This window comes from Panulirus ornatus, chromosome 58, assembly GCF_036320965.1.
Source record: "Panulirus ornatus isolate Po-2019 chromosome 58, ASM3632096v1, whole genome shotgun sequence".
NCBI lineage: Eukaryota > Metazoa > Arthropoda > Malacostraca > Decapoda > Palinuridae > Panulirus > Panulirus ornatus.
The window spans coordinates 15,582,984-15,606,106 of NC_092281.1; the positions used below are offsets into that span (position 1 = coordinate 15,582,984).

At 40.2% G+C, this 23,123-nt stretch overlaps 1 protein-coding gene across 4 annotated transcripts in view; it reads left to right on the forward strand.

The window, feature by feature from the left end:
• LOC139766562 (FIGNL1-interacting regulator of recombination and mitosis-like) overlaps positions 1–22,158 on the forward strand; it is a 41,188-nt gene extending 19,030 nt beyond the window's left edge. For 3 of the 4 annotated variants that reach the window (XM_071695371.1, XM_071695372.1, XM_071695370.1), the window contains 8 exons: positions 1,576–1,804; positions 2,712–2,884; positions 3,726–3,874; positions 6,935–7,047; positions 8,791–8,899; positions 15,608–15,746; positions 17,831–17,928; positions 18,486–19,192. In XM_071695371.1, coding sequence (XP_071551472.1) covers positions 1,576–1,804; positions 2,712–2,884; positions 3,726–3,874; positions 6,935–7,047; positions 8,791–8,899; positions 15,608–15,746; positions 17,831–17,928; positions 18,486–18,926 — 1,451 coding nt within the window. In that variant the 3' untranslated portion in view covers positions 18,927–19,192. Of the gene's footprint in view, positions 1–1,575; positions 1,805–2,711; positions 2,885–3,725; positions 3,875–6,934; positions 7,048–8,790; positions 8,900–15,607; positions 15,747–17,830; positions 17,929–18,485; positions 19,193–21,994 lie in introns of those variants that run through there. The other variant, XM_071695374.1, reaches the window with a different exon arrangement.
• Positions 22,159–23,123: the final 965 nt, after the last annotated feature.

Consider the following 23,123-nt stretch of genomic DNA (forward strand, 5'->3'; position numbering starts at 1 on the left):
TAAGATGCCTGTTCCATTCTGAAACTCCCTCAAGGGGGTGGCCATGGCAATAAAGTCTCCATAACTAGTTAACTCCAGTGCTGTTTCTTAGCCTTTAGTGCTTCATCCTTAACAGGCCACTGGTAGAGGGCAAGTCTAGCGCAGTGTTTAGGGAGGCTCCTACTTTGTTCCTACCAACTGCTTCTACCAAATGCTCCTTCCTAATGTTCCTCCCTGCTACTGCTACTTAATGTTTCTATCTAATGCCTCTAAGACCCTATTTCTGCCCATCTCTCTATCAAAAACTCCTCACAAATCTCGTGTGTCCTTTGACGGTTCTGTAATTCCACTTCTTGACTCAGTGAACATACTTGGTATTACTATAGCATCCACTCTTTCTTGGAAATCCCACATCACAGGAATAGCTGAGTCTGCATTTAAGAAACTGGGTGTCCTGTTTAGATGTCAAAACTTCTGAACATTGCTCCATTTATACAAGGTATTGATTTGTACTTGTTTGGAGTACTCCTCTTACATTTCCGGTAGTTTTAGCTCTGTATCCTTACTTGACAGAGTTGAGTCGAAAGCGGTCTGACGTATAAACTGTCCCAGGCTAACTTCCAAACTTGACCACCTTGCCCAACACTGCAGTGTTGGTTCACTATCCCTCTTTTATGGGAATTACTTTGGTTTTTGCTCCCAAGAGCTAGCTGCTTGTGTGCCACCACCACTAGCTAGACCTTGCAATAATCACCGGGCTGCTGCATAACATACATATTGTGTAGCCATCAGCAACTCAAGTGCGGACCGTTTTGATACATGCTTCTTTTCCTTCACGTCAAAGCATTGGAAAACTCTACCTTCTCATACCTTTCCCAATAACTATGATGTAGCACATTTCAAAAGACAGACACATGCATGCATGCATGCACGCACCTCCTCCTTGGTTTACCCATTCTTCTTGTTCACTCCAGTTCTGACATGTATACCCTCTTAGTCATTCCCATCTTACTCATCCTTCCCATATCTGAAAATTGTTTCAGCACATTCTCTTCAGCTCTCTCATACATACTTCTGTTACTACCACCCCTCTCTCTTACCCTATGACTTCTTATTGGATCAGCTCTCTACACATTATGTATTGACAGATGTTTTATTTTCAGTACATACTCCTTATCTTTACATTTTTTCTTGAGACCCTTGCCTCACATCTATGCAGCACCAGTGGTACTGTTATACCATCAAATATACCTATATCTTTGCCCTTAAAGAAAGTTACTTTCTCTTCCATTCACTTGAATTTCATCACTTTTTATTAGATAAATCTACCATTTAGTTAAAGGTAACATTTAACTAATTTACTACAGTTTTAATATTAGTAAAACTTTTATAAACTTGTGGATTTTTAAAAAAGCTTCATAGGTAAAGTTATTACTTATTCCATCAGCTTTTAGCTCCCTTTAGCAAAAATCCTAATTTGGCTATTGCTTGGCGACAAGATTGCTGGATTAGACATTAAAGTATAGTGCTCATATTGTCAGCAACATGGCTTGATCACTCATTAGATTTTTTGTTTTTGTTTTCCTTCCTATACAGGTCATGCAAGTTTGTCTTTTCCATGTATGATGAATGGTGTGATGTTTGGTGGGCGACCCCAGAGTAATGTTACTTTATATGAACATGTGTTGACTCATGTATGTGCTCTTGTGGGTACGTTAGAAGCTATTCACTTTGAGATTTTGGAGCAACTTCTTGTGGAATGGTTGCTGAGTGGAAAAACATGGCCTGCTCTTTTGTCTGCAGATATTTGGTGTTTTGTTGCAAGGTAAGATATTGTTTCCACTTTATTCCTTACTCAACTAATTGTAGTCTTTCTCTTTTATATGCTTGCTAGGCCTTCCTTTATCATTTCAACTTTCATATTTGTATGTCCCTCCATTATAAGATTGCAGTTACCTACATGTAACTACCTGCTTGAACTGTATGATGAGGGAATTTTACACTTGTAGGGCCCCATCTCTTTAACAATCTCTGTCATCATACAGCTTCATGAACACGTGTATTCTGTCTGCATCAACTGTGTCAATGAGAGCAAACATTTACTTGTTTAATCGTATAGTAGTCCTGACAGCATTTTGTGTATGCTAATCATGGGCTGTAGATGAGAAAGCACAGATGAGGGTGAAAGTTTTGGAATTGCAGAAGTGAGTCACAGGGTGGAGAAGGGGGTGAAGGTTTTGGGAGTGTTGAAGAATGTGTGGAAGGAGAGAGCCTTATCTCAGAGAACAAGAATGGGTATGTTTGAAGTAATAGTAGTTCCAACAATGTTATATGATTGTGAGGCATGGGCTATAGATAGGGTTGTACAGAGGAGAGTGGACGTGTTGGAAATGAAATGTTTGAGGACAGTTTGTGGTGTGAGGACAATATGTATCCCAGGGGATAGGGTAGAAAGAATACTTCCCACATATTCCCTTCATGGCGTAGAAGGCAACTGAAAGGGGAGGGAGCAGGGGCTGGAAATCCTCCCCTCTAGCATTCTTAAGCCCCAGTCTGCCATCCAGGATATTTGGGACAACCTTGACCCTACATACATGTATTAGGGCCAACAGACTTCATACAAAGTACTAAGGGGGATAAGTACTTGTTTTATCTTGTTTATTGATATTTTTATGTGAAGCATCACACTGTAAGTAGGGCACATCAGTTTTTTCAAATGTTATATTTTTCAGGTATGGATCAAGCGAATTGTGCAAATGTCATTGCCTTGTGCTGATTGACCTGCTGTCATGTATCCCTCCACCTTCTCATCAGCACCTTGTAACTGCATCCCTTCTATCAAGGCTCATTCCTAAGCTTTGTTTGAACCATAAACAGGAGGTCTTTTCAAATTTTAAGTGTGTAGGTAAGAATAGACTTTTAGAATTACTTATTTACACCGAATTGCTTTAAATCTTTCATTATTTACAAAGTTTATAGCATCATTGGTAATTTACTTTGATTTCAGTCAGTTCTTATTTTCCTATGAATTCCTCCATTGATAAGATTTTTCCTTGAGGCAACTACCAAGAGGCAAATACCCTCCTTACACAACAAAGACCCACAAAAATATTCTTTGGTTTCCACTGACCACTTCATATGCCTTGGTTCAGCCCATCGACAGAATGTCACCCCTGTATACTACATCACTTTATTTTGCTCATTCCCATTTGCACCTCTCAAAATCATCCTACGTACATTATCAAAGTGACACCTGATTTTATTTTACTCTAGTTAGCCTGCTCCCTTTTACGTTCCTCAGTTGTACACCAGTACACAGGAGTAATCTTACCTCATGTCACTCTTTTCATTTAGCCTTTATTTCCCCAGAAATATCTTTAATATATGCACGAGTTCAAACATCAGGGTTACACATCCTTCTTTTCTTCCTTAATCCATCTTGTTCTTCCTCAGCATGAGGTTCAGTAATCCATGTAGCATAATTCATACCATAAACAAAAACTAATTCTGGTAAGAAGACTTATTCACCTGTAACAGTTATATCATTTATTTTTCCCTTTCCTTTTCACATCATAGTAATCACTGCCTTCATCCAGTCTTTAGCTTTTGAAAAGCTACATGCTACATGCATTCTTTAAAAGCACTGAATTCTTTCTTCGTTGTCACCATCTCAACCAGTTCTCTAAATTATCTACATCCTCAGCTGTTCCAACCTCTCCCATTAGCAATTTTTTCATATTTTTCAGGGCATAGTATTCCAGCTTGGTACAGCATAATGCAAGGAGAGGCAAATGATAGTGTGGAAGAACTAACAAGAGATGTTTTACAAGCTTGCACAGAGAAAGTTAATGTATCTCTGTCTCGGAAAGCCACAGAACAAACTATAGTGAGCCTTGTAAGTATCCTGTTGTTTTATATAGATAGTTATATTTGAGTTATGCTTGTATACACTTATTTCAAGTTGTAGAATTCTCAACTAGATACACTTGCATCCATTTATCACTTGAATTCTTGATTTTCCATTTTCCAAGAGTGATGAGTGCAGCAAGCACTTCAGAATCTAACATCATCAGATTATATGATAGTTACAGGTCTAACAATTTTACAGAAAAAATTGACTGAAAAATTTTTCTTGTAGAATTTTGTGGCTTAAATGCTGTTTACATCTATCTTGTGTGACTAAGACTAGAATGTGTTGAAGAATGATGACACCTCAAAACCCAAAAAGCAATTACAACATTGCAGACAAAGTATTTTACTGTATTTATTTATCATCAGTATCCATTTACCTGTTTCTATAGTTGTGCTTTCAAATCATGGTTCAGATACCTTTTCCAGGCTCAAAGCTTTATTTGCCATACAGGTCAGGTTTTTGTCTTCATAGAAAGGTCTGTGGTGCCTGGTTTTAGATAGGGGACCTTGGACTTGGTGCATTACACATGACAGCTAGAGAATGGATGTGAACAAATGAGGCCTTTTCTTTATCTGCTCCTGGTTTTACCTTGCTAATGTAGGAAACGGCAAACTAGTATGAAAGAGAAAGCTACAGCAAAAGAAATTAACTGTTATGATGTGCAAGGAACCTGTATTTCTCCATCTGATAGGGTAATTAGTAATGAAGGTGTTGAGAGCAAGAATAATATGAACCAACAAATATTTATGGTAAAAAAGCCTGCCTGACTGTATGTATGTAGACTTGCCACATTAGTTGCAAAGTATACAGTGACTAACCCTGTATATGGTTACCATGTATGGAGTTAATCATTTCTGTTGTTGGCTGAACAAAAATTGTTGGCTGCTGGGATGAAATGTTTTTGAAAAATATTATGCAATATTATTCTACAGTTGAGTGGGAAGGTTGTGCCAGCAATATGGATGGATTGAAGAGGAAGATACATACTACCCAGCTTATGAATGGGATATGTTCCTGGATCCTGTTTGCAAGTTGAGTTTTTCAATGGTTGGAAAATGTGAATGATTACTGCATTGAAAATTCATATAAGATTACATTATATACTTATCAGTAATCGTATCTGATAATGTTAAAAACATTGTACATCTGTTAACCATTTTCTGGTGATCCACTGCCCTGTATTCCATATATGTGTGCTGCTCCAGAACAGTAAATTTAATAATGTAGACACAACAAAGATAAAAAGAAAGTTTCATAAACTGCTTTTGGCAGTAGTTGGAGATTGCTGTGGTAATTCATGGGGTCCCATCTCTTGAACATTCTCTACTATTGTGTAACTTTTAAGATTTATGTATGCTGTCTGCATTAACTATGTCTTTAGGCATTTTATTTTTTCATCCACCACTCTACTACTAGAAGATAGATGATAGAAGATATAGATGATGAGGGTAAATTTAAATGACATTAACATGAGAAATATTGATTAGGAAAAAGTTTGCAGAAGTACTAAGTTTCCTACAGATGGTTCTCTTTATTGACATACTGGCACCTACAATATTATTATATATTATTATTATACTTTGTCGCTGTCTCCCGCGTTTGCGAGGTAGCGCAAGGAAACAGACGAAAGAAATGGCCCAACCCCCCCCCCCCCCCATACACATGTATATACATACGTCCACACACGCAAATATACATACCTACACAGCTTTCCATGGTTTACCCCAGACGCTTCACATGCCTTGATTCAATCCACTGACAGCACGTCAACCCCGGTATACCACATCGCTCCAATTCACTCTATTCCTTGCCCTCCTTTCACCCTCCTGCATGTTCAGGCCCCGATCACACAAAATCTTTTTCACTCCATCTTTCCACCTCCAATTTGGTCTCCCTCTTCTCCTCGTTCCCTCCACCTCCGACACATATATCCTCTTGGTCAATCTTTCCTCACTCATTCTCTCCATGTGCCCAAACCACTTCAAAACACCCTCTTCTGCTCTCTCAACCACGCTCTTTTTATTTCCACACATCTCTCTTACCCTTACGTTACTCACTCGATCAAACCACCTCACACCACACATTGTCCTCAAACATCTCATTTCCAGCACATCCATCCTCCTGTGCACAACTCTATCCATAGCCCACGCCTCGCAACCATACAACATTGTTGGAACCACTATTCCTTCAAACATACCCATTTTTGCTTTCCGAGATAATGTTCTCGACTTCCACACATTCTTCAAGGCCCCCAGAATTTTCGCCCCCTCCCCCACCCTATGATCCACTTCCGCTTCCATGGTTCCATCCGCTGCCAGATCCACTCCCAGATATCTAAAACACTTCACTTCCTCCAGTTTTTCTCCATTCAAACTCACCTCCCAATTGACTTGACCCTCAACCCTACTGTATCTAACAACCTTGCTCTTATTCACATTTACTCTTAACTTTCTTCTTCCACACACTTTACCAAACTCAGTCACCAGCTTCTGCAGTTTCTCACATGAATCAGCCACCAGCGCTGTATCATCAGCGAACAGCAGCTGACTCACTTCCCAAGCTCTCTCATCCCCAACAGACTTCATACTTGCCCCTCTTTCCAAAACTCTTGCATTTACCTCCCTAACACCTAACACCTAGCACCTACAAATTTCTAGAAATTGCTACATCTTTTTGTTCTTAAATTTTTCTCTGTACTTTAATTTATTTCTCTTGTTTCTTCCTTTTTCTGTGTCCTTCATGTATGCCATACAACTGAAGTAACTATTTGTCCTTTTTTTTCCATGCAAACTCACTTCAGTTGTTTTTCATGTTGCGCAGCCAAATCTACACTGAAATTTTTCTTCAGATGTTGTATGAGTTTTGTAGTTGTGTCTTTGAAGTTTTAGTGTGTAAGTATGGCCTGTAGTTGAAATGTTTAGGGAACATTTGAGTGTGGAAAAAGGTTGCATGGTTATGGAAACTAACTCATTTAAGGATTCTCGTCACGGATTACATGAAATACCCTTGCAAGTGTATTCATGGTATATCTTCTTTTTACAGTTGGATGAATTGGAATATTTGACTCCATTGTTTTTAGTCTTTACATGTGCAAGAAATGCAGCTGCTCCTTTTGTGGAAGATTTCACCAAAGCTCTTCTTCAGCTATGGATCAGGTCAGATGTTAACAGTATTTTTTTTTTTTTCAGTTTTATTGTAAAAGTTTTAAATATTTATTTTTTCCTTATTCAAACTAAATTGATAATTCAGACATTTTTATTAGAATTGCTGGTATATTCTTAGACTTAAAAAGGGACACTCAAAGTAGTTTGTAATAATGTTAGTTTACTTATATTTTCTGACTCTAGTGGAGAAAATATGTGGATACAAAGAGTGGAAGAAGCAGGAGACAGAGGAAGAAGGGAAAAGGGAAAGCAGAGGAGGAGGGAGGCGAGAGAAATGGAGGGAAAAGAGGGAGTACCTATTTACAAGGTTTTGCCGAAAGGCTGGGCTACTATATAATGCTTTCTGTATATCTTGTTTGATGATAATGTTGTTTTTCCTTTATCACAATGCTTATTACAGAAATATCGGTCCTAGGTTTACATGGGACTGACTTACCAAACATCATGAAAGAGAGAGCGAAAATATTTGGGAAATGATGTTTGCACATATATAAAGGTTTAATGTTTCTTGTTCCTCAGGTATTGATGAGGGAGGCAAAAAGGCTTTTTCTTGTTCCTCAGGTGCTAGTGGGGGAGATGAGGAGTCTTGTTGGTTAGGTGCTGGTGTGGAAGCCGTGGAACCTTGTTCCTTAGGTATTAGTGGGGTTAGCAAGGAGAATTGTTCCTCAGGTACTGGTGAGGAAGGTGAGAAACCTTTTTCCTTAAGCACTGGTGGGGGAGACAAAGAGCCTGTTCTGCAGATACTGGTGGGGGAGACAAGGAGCCTTGTTCCTCAGATAATGAAGGGAAGTGTGGAGCATTGTTCCTCAGATACTGGTGAGAGAGGTGAGGACCCTTCTTCAGGTACTGGTGAGGAAGGCAAAGAGCATTTTTCTTCAGATGCTGGCAGAGGAAGCAAGGAGCATTGTTCTTCAGATACTGGTGGGGAAGGTGAGGTAGCCTTTTGTTTCTCAGGTACTGATGGGGGAGGTGAAGAACCTTGTTCCTCAGATAATGGCATGGGAAGCTAGAAGCATTGTTCTTGAGATACTGGTGGGGGAGGTATCTACAGTATTATATTGTCTTTGTGGCATTACCAATCCAAAGATAACTCCATTGTTTAAAATGAATTATTCAAGATCATTTACAAGATACCGAAATATTAAATACAGAGGTTGTGAGATCCATATCATATAATAGCACTTGAAATTTGGTTTGATACCTGTGCTATAGCCATTCTAGCCCCTACATTCTGTAAGGATTTTTGCAGCTTCAAGTCTGTGCTACATTCAGTAACAGGGAAAGGATAGGCCCCTTAAAAGTGAGAAGTTCTTTGACAAGATTGTACTATAACAATACAACCTTTCCAAAGGTGACTTTTCTCTTGAAAGCAAGTCCAGTAATCTCCCATACTGTATGAATGGATAATCAAATGTAAATAGTTATGTGGATAAACATGATATAGATAAAAAGATGATGTTATGTTGAGTGAGATAGGAGAAAGAGGAAAAATGGATTAATACTAAAAAATGGATTAATATTAATCCTGAAATACTAACTTTTAGTTGTGCTGTATTTTGTTTTGGTTCTTATAATAATGGAATTGTACTGATTCAACATGTGCTCTTTTTCAGAAATTTAATGAAGCTGTCATTTGAATATTCTTTTCCAGAAATTTAATGAAGCTGTCATTTGAATATGAACTGTTAGATTTTAATTGTGTTTTGTAAAGTAATTATGTTTTTAACATCACAGAATACCAGTGGACCATATTGGGTGTTCAGTAGTGGATCTGATGATCTCTAGTCTTCTGAAAGCTACAACCTCTGTCCTAAGTTGCTTCTCTAACAACCAACTACTTCAGGTGAGTTTAGGTGAAGTTTTAGATTCAGGATAGATATTGAATTTAGAGGTGGTTTGTAAATTGATTATCATCCTACCAAGCAGAAGTCTTGTTCTAGATTATGTTTAGTGCTTAGCAGTAGACCTGCTGTACTCAGGTCTTCAGCAAGCTACATGTTATTGATATATGGGTCTCATGGAATGGCCTAAGTATGGGTAGGTCACAATTGCACTTTATCAAAGATTCTTTGTCTCCTTTAAAAGTGTGGAGATTTCATGTCATACTCCACTTGATGTAAGGTACCATTTCTTGTACAACTCTTATTTTTGAGATTGTAAAGGTATGAGGAGTAAAGTGAGATTAAGAATTATGGAGGAGTAATTCTCCTCAGCATAGTTGGTAATTTACAGGATAAGACAGTGATTGATTATGTTAAAAGGATCAGTGAACTCCTCATTAGAGAAGAACAGGGTAGGGTAGTGCCAGGAAACAGACGAAGAAAGACGCATCCTCTCACATACACATTTTTTTTTTTTTTTTTTTTTTTTTTTTTTTTTTTTATACTTTGTCGCTGTCTCCCGCGTTTGCGAGGTAGCGCAAGGAAACAGACGAAAGAAATGGCCCAACCCCCCCCCCCCCCATACACATGTACATACACACGTCCACACACGCAAATATACATACCTACACAGCTTTCCATGGTTTACCCCAGACGCTTCACATGCCTTGATTCAATCCACTGACAGCACGTCAACCCCTGTATACCACATCGCTCCAATTCACTCTATTCCTTGCCCTCCTTTCACCCTCCTGCATGTTCAGGCCCCGATCACACAAAATCTTTTTCACTCCATCTTTCCACCTCCAATTTGGTCTCCCTCTTCTCCTCGTTCCCTCCACCTCCGACACATATATCCTCTTGGTCAATCTTTCCTCACTCATTCTCTCCATGTGCCCAAACCATTTCAAAACACCCTCTTCTGCTCTCTCAACCACGCTCTTTTTATTTCCACACATCTCTCTTACCCTTACGTTACTTACTCGATCAAACCACCTCACACCACACATTTTCCTCAAACATCTCATTTCCAGCACATCCATCCTCCTGCGCACATCTCTATCCATAGCCCACGCCTCGCAACCATACAACATTGTTGGTACCACTATTCCTTCAAACATACCCATTTTTGCTTTCCGAGATAATGTTCTCGACTTCCACACATTTTTCAAGGCTCCCAAAATTTTCGCCCCCTCCCCCACCCTATGATCCACTTCCGCTTCCATGGTTCCATCCGCTGACAGATCCACTCCCAGATATCTAAAACACTTCACTTCCTCCAGTTTTTCTCCATTCAAACTCACCTCCCAATTGACTTGACCCTCACCCCTACTGTACCTAATAACCTTGCTCTTATTCACATTTACTCTTAACTTTCTTCTTCCACACACTTTACCAAACTCAGTCACCAGCTTCTGCAGTTTCTCACATGAATCAGCCACCAGCGCTGTATCATCAGCGAACAACAACTGACTCACTTCCCAAGCTCTCTCATCCCCAACAGACTTCATACTTGCCCCTCTTTCCAGGACTCTTGCATTTACCTCCCTAACAACCCCATCCATAAACAAATTAAACAACCATGGAGACATCACACACCCCTGCCGCAAACCTACATTCACTGAGAACCAATCACTTTCCTCTCTTCCTACACGTACACATGCCTTACATCCTCGATAAAAACTTTTCACTGCTTCTAACAACTTGCCTCCCACACCATATATTCTTAATACCTTCCACAGAGCATCTCTATCAACTCTATCATATGCCTTCTCCAGATCCATAAATGCTACATACAAATCCATTTGCTTTTCTAAGTATTTCTCACATACATTCTTCAAAGCAAACACCTGATCCACACATCCTCTACCACTTCTGAAACCGCACTGCTCTTCCCCAATCTGATGCTCTGTACATGCCTTCACCCTCTCAATCAATACCCTCCCATATAATTTACCAGGAATACTCAACAAACTTATACCTCTGTAATTTGAGCACTCACTCTTATCCCCTTTGCCTTTGTACAATGGCACTATGCACGCATTCCGCCAATCCTCAGGCACCTCACCATGAGTCATACATACATTAAATAACCTTACCAACCAGTCAACAATACAGTCACCCCCTTTTTTAATAAATTCCACTGCAATACCATCCAAACCTGCTGCCTTGCCGGCTTTCATCTTCCGCAAAGCTTTTACTACCTCTTCTCTGTTTACCAAATCATTTTCCCTAACCCTCTCACTTTGCACACCACCTCGACCAAAACACCCTATATCTGCCACTCTGTCATCAGACACATTCAACAAACCTTCAAAATACTCATTCCATCTCCTTCTCACATCACCGCTACTTGTTATCACCTCCCCATTTACGCCCTTCACTGAAGTTCCCATTTGCTCCCTTGTCTTACGCACCCTATTTACCTCCTTCCAGAACATCTTTTTATTCTCCCTAAAATTTACTGATAGTCTCTCACCCCAACTCTCATTTGCCCTTTCTTTCACCTCTTGCACCTTTCTCTTGACCTCCTGTCTCTTTCTTTTATACTTCTCCCACTCAATTGCATTTTTTCCCTGCAAAAATCGTCCAAATGCCTCTCTCTTCTCTTTCACCAATACTCTTACTTCTTCATCCCACCACTCACTACCCTTTCTAAACAGCCCACCTCCCACTCTTCTCATGCCACAAGCATCTTTTGCGCAATCCATCACTGATTCCCTAAATACATCCCATTCCTCCCCCACTCCCCTTACTTCCATTGTTCTCACCTTTTTCCATTCTGTACACAGTCTCTCCTGGTACTTCCCCACACAGGTCTCCTTCCCAAGCTCACTTACTCTCACCACCTTCTTCACCCCAACATTCACTCCTCTTTTCTGAAAACCCATACTAATCTTCACCTTAGCCTCCACAAGATAATGATCAGACATCCCTCCAGTTGCACCTCTCAGCACATTAACATCCAAAAGTCTCTCTTTCGCACGCCTGTCAATTAACACGTAATCCAATAACGCTCTCTGGCCATCTCTCCTACTTACATAAGTATACTTATGTATATCTCGCTTTTTAAACCAGGTATTCCCAATCATCAGTCCTTTTTCAGCACATAAATCTACAAGCTCTTCACCATTTCCATTTACAACACTGAACACCCCATGCATACCAATTATTCCCTCAACTGCCACATTACTCACCTTTGCATTCAAATCACCCATCACTATAACCCGGTCTCGTGCATCAAAACCGCTAACACACTCATTCAGCTGCTCCCAAAACACTTGCCTCTCATGATCTTTCTTCTCATGCCCAGGTGCATATGCACCAATAATCACCCACCTCTCTCCATCAACTTTCAATTTTACCCATATTAATCGAGAATTTACTTTCTTACATTCTATCACATGCTCCCACAACTCCTGTTTCAGGAGTATTGCTACTCCTTCCCTTGCTCTTGTCCTCTCACTAACCCCTGACTTCACTCCCCAGACATTTCCAAACCACTCTTCCCCTTTATGCACATACACTTACATAGAACATACAAACCTCCAACAGGGGTCCCGGGTTCGATCCTGGCTGTTAGAGGTTTGTATGTTCTATGAAGGTGCGTGTTCATATGCACTTTATTCGTATACATTTTTTTTTTTTCCGCTGTCTCCCGCGTTTGCGAGGTAGCGCAAGGAAACAGACGAAAGAAATGGCCCAACCCACCCCCATACACATGTATATACATACGTCCACACACGCAAATATACATACCTACACAGCTTTCCATGGTTTACCCCAGACGCTTCACATGCCTTGATTCAATCCACTGACAGCACGTCAACCCCGGTATACCACATCGCTCCAATTCACTCTATTCCTTGCCCTCCTTTCACCCTCCTGCATGCTCAGGCCCCGATCACACAAAATCTTTTTCACTCCATCTTTCCACCTCCAATTTGGTCTCCCTCTTCTCCTCGTTCCCTCCACCTCCGACACATATATTCTCTTGGTCAATCTTTCCTCACTCATTCTCTCCATGTGCCCGAACCATTTCAAAACACTCTCTTCTGCTCTCTCAACCACGCTCTTTTTATTTCCACACATCTCTCTTACCCTTACGTTACTTACTCGATCAAACCACCTCACACCACACATTGTCCTCAAACATCTCATTTCCAGCACATCCATCCTCCTGCGCACAACTCTATCCATAGCCCACGCCTCGCAACCATACAACATTGTTGGAACCACTATTCCTTCAAACATACCCATTTTTGCTTTCCGAGATAATGTTCTCGACTTCCACACATTCTTCAAGGCTCCCAGAATTTTCGCCCCCTCCCCCACCCTATGATCCACTTCCGCTTCCATGGTTCCATCCGCTGCCAGATCCACTCCCAGATATCTAAAACACTTCACTTCCTCCAGTTTTTCTCCATTCAAACTCACCTCCCAATTGACTTGACCCTCAACCCTACTGTACCTAATAACCTTGCTCTTATTCACATTTACTCTTAACTTTCTTCTTTCACACACTTTACCAAACTCAGTCACCAGCTTCTGCAGTTTCTCACATGAATCAGCCACCAGCGCTGTATCATCAGCGAACAACAATTGACTCACTTCCCAAGCTCTCTCATCCCCAACAGACTTCATACTTGCCCCTCTTTCCAAAACTCTTGCATTCACCTCCCTAACAACCCCATCCATAAACAAATTAAACAACCATGGAGACATCACACACCCCTGCCGCAAACCTACATTCACTGAGAACCAATCACTTTCCTCTCTTCCTACACGTACACATGCCTTACATCCTCGATAAAAACTTTTCACTGCTTCTAACAACTTGCCTCCCACACCATATATTCTTAATACCTTCCACAGAGCATCTCTATCAACTCTATCATATGCCTTCTCCAGATCCATAAATGCTACATACAAATCCATTTGCTTTTCTAAGTATTTCTCACATACATTCTTCAAAGCAAACACCTGATCCACACATCCTCTACCACTTCTGAAACCACACTGCTCTTCCCCAATCTGATGCTCTGTACATGCCTTCACCCTCTCAATCAATATCCTCCCATATAATTTACCAGGAATACTCAACAAACTTATACCTCTGTAATTTGAGCACTCACTCTTATCCCCTTTGCCTTTGTACAATGGCACTATGCACGCATTCCGCCAATCCTCAGGCACCTCACCATGAGTCATACATACATTAAATAACCTTACCAACCAGTCAACAATACAGTCACCCCCTTTTTTAATAAATTCCACTGCAATACCATCCAAACCTGCTGCCTTGCCGGCTTTCATCTTCCGCAAAGCTTTTACTACCTCTTCTCTGTTTACCAAATCATTTTCCCTAACCCTCTCACTTTGCACACCACCTCGACCAAAACACCCTATATCTGCCACTCTATCATCAAACACATTCAACAAACCTTCAAAATACTCACTCCATCTCCTTCTCACATCACATATACATAAATGCATATACATGTATATATGCATACATGTACATATTCATACTTGTTCACCTTCATCCATTCCTGACGCCAACCTGCCCCACAGGAAACAGCACAGATACATAAAGAAAAGAAAAGAGATAACATATACATTATCTTCCCCACACACCTGATCACTGCTTCCTTTGTGAGCGAGGTAGTGCCAAGAAACTGATTCAGTCCATTGACAGCACGTGGATGTGTCTTTCTTTGTCTGTTTCCTGTTGCTACCTCACTGACACAGATAACTGCAGTCAAGTACAAAATAGAAATATACATTTATATGTACGTATATATTTCTTTTCTTTCATACTATTTGCCATTTCCCGCATCAGCAAGGTAGCATTAAGAACAGAGGACTGGGCCTTTGAGGGAATATCCTCACCTGGCCCCCTTCTCTGTTCCTTCTTTTGAAAAAGAAAAAAGAAAAGTATATATATATATATATGTATATATAATCTAACTTAACCTAACCAGCTTAACAAAGGCTAGAAAAATGTTGGCTTGGGTTACAGATCTTCTGGTGATTTGTGAAAGATTCTTTGATTGACTAGGAACTGAACATGGAGGAGGATATGAGATGTGCATGGGGTACAGGAATTGTTGTGTTGTTAGAGGGCAGAACCAGGACATATGAGGTGGTCAGGGGAAAGCCTCGAAATGTCTGTAGGGCATATCTGTGGACAGGGGTACTGGATTTTATGCGTTATTTTTTTTTTTCTTTTCATACATATTCGCCATTTCCTGTGTTAGTGAGGTAGCGTTAAGAACAGAGGACTGGCCCTTAGAGGTAATACTCTCACTTGGCTCCTTTCTCTGTTCCTTCTTTTGAAAAATTAAAAACAGGAGAGGAGGATTTCCAGCCCCCTGCTCCCTCCCCTTTTGGTCACCTTCTACGACGCTTAGGGAATACATGGGAAGTATCCCCAGCTGGAGAGTGGATGTCGGTGAATGAAGCTATTCTTTGTCTGCTCCTAGAACTACCTTGCTGTGTAGGACAATGTAATTGATTATGAAAAATAATAATGATGATAATAGTAAATATAGTCATTATTTTGCCTCTAACGTTCAGTCGTCTGTTCTTGACTCTACTATGCTCACATGGGAAATGGTGAGCTTTTATGAAAAAAATAGTAATAATAAGGTTATTCTCTTATGTTTCAGATAATCTCTTCGTGTGAAGACTGTTGCACCAAAGGGTCAGCTGTGGTATGGGTTAGTGTATGTGACTTATTGGCTACCCTTGGTCGGTGTCACCTCTCTCAGTCTTCTGAACTCAGCAGTATCCTCTGTCTCATTTCAAGTAAGGACATTATAACTTTTGTCTCCATCACCATGATTCTTTATCATTACCCATTTATGTAAGAGAAAATGATTACATTTTCAAGTATTTAACCGTTTTACTGAGTAAGGTTTTTTGACTGATGTATTGCACAGCACTCAAAAAAAAAGATAATACTTACAGAATATCTTTATTTTTGTTTTATACATAGTCACCTTTCCCGTATTAGTGTGTTAGCACTAAGAATAGTTGAAAAAATACTTACAGAATATCTTTATTTTTGTTTTATACATGGTCACCTTCCCCGTATTAGTGTGTTAGCACTAAGAATAGTTGAAAAAACTGCTCAATTTACTCACGTCTATAAAAAAAAGTATACTTTCCTGCATATTGGCACATTGGGGGAAGGGGATGTTGAGATGACAGGGTCTGGCTCTGATTGTGCCATGGGTCATTATTTATATAAATCTGTGATGATTATGGGTGTTTCTTAGTTGTCATTTTGTTTTACATACATCTGAACACATCGTGCACTGTATGTTTGTTTTACCAGACATGAGTTCGCACATTCCAGCTGTTTATTCTCCCGGAGGGTTTTGATGACAAATTGGATACATGGCTTAGGAAGGTGTTATGAATATGTAATGTTGGTGGAAAGCTATTAGAAGCAATGAGGAATTTTTTTCGAGAGTATGGCTTGTGTGCCAGTAGGTAGCGAGGATGATAAATGGTTCCAGGTGAAGGAGAGTCTGTGACTGGGTATATGATGTCACCATGTCTGTTTGATTTATTTATGGATGGAATGGTGAGGGAGGTAAATGCAAGGGCCTTGGAGTGAGGGGCAGATGGGCAGTCTGTAAAGGATGAGGTGTCCTGGGAAGTGAGACAATTGTTACATGCTAATAAAATTGTGATAATGACAGATATGAGTGAGAAACTGTAGAAGTTGGTGTATTAGTTTGGGAGAATGTGTGAAAGGAGAAAGTTGAGAATGAGTAGTGGATAAAAGCAAGATTAGTAGGTTTAACAGTACAAAGAGACAGATTGTTAGGGGTGTGAGTGTTTGAATGAGGAAAACTTGCAAGGAAATGTTGTGTTTTAGATACCTGAAAATGGATATGAATGTAAATTGAACCATGAATCAGAGGTGAGTCATAGGATGGGTGAGGTAGCAAAGGTTTTGGGAGCATTGAGAAATGTGTGGAAAGAGATGTCACTATATGGGAGGGAGAAAATGGATGTGTTTGAAGGTATATTAGTCCCGACATTGTTTTGTGGTTGCAAGGCATGGCTTATAGATGTAAATGTTTAGAAGACGATGAATGTGTCAGAAGTAAAATTTTTGAAGGAAATATTTTGTGTGAGGGGGTTTGATTGAATAAATTGTGTTAAGGTAAGAGAGAGGTGTGGTAATAAGAAGAGTATGGTTTGAGAGAGTTGAGGAGGGTGTGCTGAGAATGAATGAGGAGAGGTTGACAGAGAGGATATATTTATCAGAAGTGGAGCGGACAAGGAGAAGGGGGAACCAAACTGGAGATGGATGGTTTGAGTGTATAAGATTTTGAGTGCTTGGGACCTGAACACTTAGGAGGGAGAAAGTCATGCACAGGATCGAGTGAAGTGAAGTAATAGAAACTGGGGGCAATGTGCTGTCAATGGACTGATCCAGGGCATATGAAGCAGCTGGGGGAAACTGTGCGACCTAGTTTTGGATAGGGGGCTGTAGTTTTGGTGCATTACACATAACAGCAAGAGGTTGGATGTGAGGAAATTATTTGTTTTTTCCGTTGCCTCACTTATTCTAACTTTTCTTAATCTTTATTAGGTTGAAGATGAAATCTTAAATACTACAGTAAAAGGTTTATCTCTGATTGATATGGAGTTTAAGTAGCATCATTAGAAAGGAAAATGACAATAGGAGTGATGAACTTGCAAAAAGGGAATGTAAACTAAATTTCCTTGTGAAATTCAAAATTACCGAAGAGATAATAAAAGAGGAAAAAGGTGTGCCTCTGCACAAGTTCGGTGGTTTAGGAGGGTAGATGTAAGGATTGTACGACTTCATACATGAGACTTGAAATTACTTTCTTCTGTTTTATTTTCAGATGAATTATCACTTATGCTAAGTAGTCCAAATCCATTAGTATATCAGTGTGCCCTTGATGCATTCGTTGCATTTGGTCAACACACAGCGCATGAAGAAGTGAGTATTTATTGAATTACCATATAGTACTTCTCGTGTGTACTCTGATCCACACATCCCCTACCACTTCTGAAACCATACTGCTTCTCCCCTATCTGATGCTCTGTACATGCCTTCACCTTCTCAGTCAGTGCTCTCCTATACAACTCACCAGGTATATTCAACAAACTTTAACTTATATAGTTTGAACACATCTTTATCACCCTTGTCTTTATACAATTGCACTATACATGCATTTTGCCAATCCCTAAGCACCTCACCATAATTCATACATACATTGAACATCCGTACCAACCAATCTACAACACAGTCACCTCCTTTCTTAAGAAGTTCAACTGCAATACCAACCACTGCCTTACCACATTTCATCTTATGCAAGGCTTTTCACCACTGCTTCTCTTTTCACCAAACCCCTCTTGAAAACTCTCCTTCTCACTCTATTTTTCTTATGTAACTTAAAAAATCAAATGATTTTAATTAAGACATGTTTTGCTGGTGTAAGAAATGTTCATTGATTGTGTAAATGTCTCATGGAATGTATGGCATTTATATTTCAGGTTTTATCAGTGTGTCTTGAGAGATGTGAAGAGGGATTGCAGGAGAGAGTGACCAACTATTTGCAGCAGGAACCACATGTATTATTATATGGTCAGTCAAGGAACATACTTCTTCAGAATCAAAATATCACATGTTCTTTCAGTTATAAACCAAAATTGCAAAAAGATTTTAAGCCAATTGAAGACCTTATTTCTCCAAACAATAAATGTCATGACATGCTTGTTGAGAAGGAGAGACCATCTAAAAGATGTAGAGAGGATGAAGATTCATCCCCAGAAAAACCAACCAACATCAAAAGTCTTTTGGATTCTCTATATGACTCTTTTGGTGTAATGAAAAAAATTAAAGATTGTAATATAATGATGGAAGAAACAGAGATAGACAGAGTTAAAGATCTCTTACAGGAAATGGTATGTACATGGGAAATGAAGGCTAAATAGTGATTTATGGACTGAACTAAGATTAATTCTTGTGTTTACATTAATGGGAAATTTTTGTACAGGTTTACCTTATTTCCAGTATGGTCCCAAAGACGTCCTCTTTAGATCAATAAATTACTTGGATTATTGAAGAATAATCCCATGGCTAGCATTTACATTAATGGGAAATTTTTGTACAGGTTACCCTTATTTCCAGTATGGTCCCAAAGACGTCCTCTTTAGATCAATAAATTACTTGGATTATTGAAGAATAATCCCATGGCTAACATTTGCTTTTTATACTCCTTCAATTTACTGATGCGGTGATCTTGGAAAGTATCTATGCCGATTTTTTCCTTTCTTTTTTATACTTGTTCGCTGTCGTCCACGCTGGTGAAAAAGTGCCATGAACAGATGAAGAAAGGTTTCATTTGCCTGCATCCATTCTTTAGTTGTCATGTTTAATGCAGTGAAACCACAGCTCCCTATCCACAACTAGGCTCCATGGACCTTTTGTGTGGTTTCTCTCTTCTGCCTCACACACCATAGTTCAGTCTATTGACGGTACTTCACCCTCTGTATAACACATTGCTTCATTTCATTCTATCCCATGCATGCCTTTCACCCTCCAGAATGTTCAGGTCCCAAGCACTCAAATTTTTTTTTTTTTCAATCCTTCCATCTCCAATTTGGTCTTCCATTTCTCTTTGTCCTATCCATTTCCAGTGTGTATATCATCTTTGTTAACCTCTCCTCACTCATTATCTCCACATGCCCAAACCATTTCAGCACACTGTCTTCAACTCTGAATCACACTCTTCCTATTACCTCAACTTTCTCTTACACTTTTCGTACTTGATAAAGCTACCTCACACCACATAATAACCTATTATTATTATTTTTTTTTTTATTATACTTTGTCGCTGTCTCCCGCGTTTGCGAGGTAGCGCAAGGAAACAGACGAAAGAAATGGCCCAACCCCCCCCCATACACATGTATATACATACGTCCACACACGCAAATATACACACCTACACAGCTTTCCATGGTTTACCCCAGACGCTTCACATGCCTTAATTCAATCCACTGACAGCACGTCAACCCCGGTATACCACATCGATCCAATTCACTCTATTCCTTGCCCTCCTTTCACCCTCCTGCATGTTCAGGCCCCGATCACACAAAATCTTTTTCACTCCATCTTTCCACCTCCAATTTGGTCTCCCTCTTCTCCTCGTTCCCTCCACCTCCGACACATATATCCTCTTGGTCAATCTTTCCTCACACATTCTCTCCATGTGCCCAAACCACTTCAAAACACCCTCTTCTGCCCTCTCAACCACGCTCTTTTTATTTCCACACATCTCTCTTACCCTTACGTTACTCACTCGATCAAACCACCTCACACCACACATTGTCCTCAAACATCTCATTTCCAGCACATCCATCCTCCTGCACACAACTCTATCCGTAGCCCACGCCTCGCAACCATACAACATTGTTGGAACCACTATTCCTTCAAACATACCCATTTTTGCTTTCCGAGATAATGTTCTCGACTTCCACACATTCTTCAAGGCCCCCAGAATTTTCGCCCCCTCCCCCACCCTATGATCCACTTCTGCTTCCATGGTTCCATCCGCTGCCAGATCCACTCCCAGATATCTAAAACACTTCACTTCCTCCAGCTTTTCTCCATTCAAACTCACCTCCCAATTGACTTGACCCTCAACCCTACTGTACCTAATAACCTTGCTCTTATTCACATTTACTCTTAACTTTCTTCTTCCACACACTTTACCAAACTCAGTCACCAGCTTCTGCAGTTTCTCACATGAATCAGCCACCAGCGCTGTATCATCAGCGAACAACAACTGACTCACTTCCCAAGCTCTCTCATCCCCAACATACTTGCCCCTCTTTCCAAAACTCTTGCATTTACCTCCCTAACAACCCCATCCATAAACAAATTAAACAACCATGGAGACATCACACACCCCTGCCACAAACCTACATTCACTGAGAACCAATCACTTTCCTCTCTTCCTACATGTACACATGCCTTACATCCTCGATAAAAACTTTTCACTGCTTCTAACAACTTTCCTCCCACACCATATATTCTTCATACCTTCCACAGAGCATAAAACATATAATTTCCAGCTTGCCCACCCTCCACTGCACATTCTCATGCCTCACATCCATACAAAATCATTGAGACTACTATATCTTCAAATATGCCCATTTTCACCCTCCTATATAACAACCTCTTTTTCTTCACATTCCTTAATGCTCCAGAACCTTTATTCCCTCACCCAACCTATGACAATTTTGCTTCCATGGTTCCATATGCTACCATGTCTACTCTTAGGTATCAAAAGCACTCTGTTTCCTCCTAATTTTACTCCATTCAGACTGCCATCCCAACTCAGACACCAACTTCTGCAGTTTCTCTTTCAAATCTGCCCCCTGTGCTGTTATCAGCAAACAAATGACTCACATCCCAGGACCTCTCACCCCATCCAGACTGCATACTTGCCCTTCTCTACAAGACCCTTGCATTTACTTCCTTCACCATTCCATCCATAAACAAATTAAACAGCCATAGTGACATCAAACACCACTGACACACTCACCTTCACAAAGCAGTGCAAGAGAAGAGTCACTGGCTACCTAGCAACCAAAAACACTCAACACCTATACAAAGAAACTAGGATCCTCCCAGTAGAGTCCCACCTTAACATGTTTGGCATTCTACTCTATGCAACAGCACTAGATCCCTCCCACCCAAACTACACAACTAACCACTAACCCCCAAATAGAAATAAAAAGCTTACCCTTGCCTTGCACAAGTATCCTGTACTCACAGATCCCATCACCCTCAACAAATATATCACTGACAAAACTTGTGACACTGAAATAACTTGACAATCACAAAACACATGACCTCCCAACTCAGTCTTAAACTCCAACCCACCTGATGTACATCAGTCAGAAACTACACTCCCCAGACAAAAAGGAGTTGCACTCTACTTATGCTCTGGACGTCACCCATCACTACAACAGTACATGTATCATTATATCCCTAGATCCTTCATGCTCATGATGCAACAACCATAAAGAAGACACCAAGCACTCACTTCCTGATTGCTCTGCACTTGGATGTGCACACAACATCAAAATACTTTTTAACCTTTGGTCCCAACTGATGGATGGGGCCAGCTTCTTGAATGCTGCAGGAGCCTGACAAAAGGGACTCCCAGGGAAGTAAGTATATTATAAGGTGTTACTAGACTGCCTTCATGAGGTTACACTGTAATTGAAAAATTCTATTTGATAAATTGTAAATTGGGATTACGGTCTTGTCAGGACTGAACTGCAGAAGACTCTTGAAAATTGGTCCTAAGGTGAGTATACAAATTTATATAAAATGATGATTGTGAGTGTCAGTTTTTCGTCTGTATGACAGCCATAACTCTAAGAGGAAATAACCTTAATTGAAATTTTGCACACATATGTGGATCCTAAAGGCATGCACCATGGTATAATTACTTATCTTTCCTGTGTGCTAGTGTCTTTGCAAAAAACACGGAAAGCAAGTGGTTCTTTTTTTTCTAGAATAGAATTTACTGACAGATAGAAAGAGACGCAGACCAAGTGAATATTTTTCCTCTGAAGCTCAGTCATCTGTTCGTGACGCTACCTCGCTGACACAGGAAATGGCAATATATGTTTAATCTGTTTATGGATGGGGTTGTTAGGGAGGTGAATGTGAGAGTTTTGGAAAGAGGGGCAAGTATGCAGTCTGTTGTGAATGAGAGAGCTTGGTAAGTGAGTCAGTTGTTGTTCGCTGATGATACAGCGCTGGTGGCTGATTTGGGTGAGAAACTGCAGAAGCTGGTGATTGAGTTTGGTAAACTGTGTGAAAGAAGAAAGCTGAGAGTAAATGTGAATAAGAGCAAGGTTATTAGGTACAGTAGGGTTGAGGGACAAGTGAGCTGGGAGGTAAGTTTGAATGGAGAAAAACTGGAGGAAGTGAAGTGTTTTAGATATCTGGGAGTGGATTTGGCAGCAGATGGAACCATGGAAGCGGGAGTGAATCATAGGGTGGGGAAGGGGGCGAAAGTTCTGGGAGTGTTGAAAAATGTGTGGAAGTCGAGAACGTCATCTTGGAAAGCAAAAATGGGTACGTTTGAAGGAATAATGGTTCCAACAATG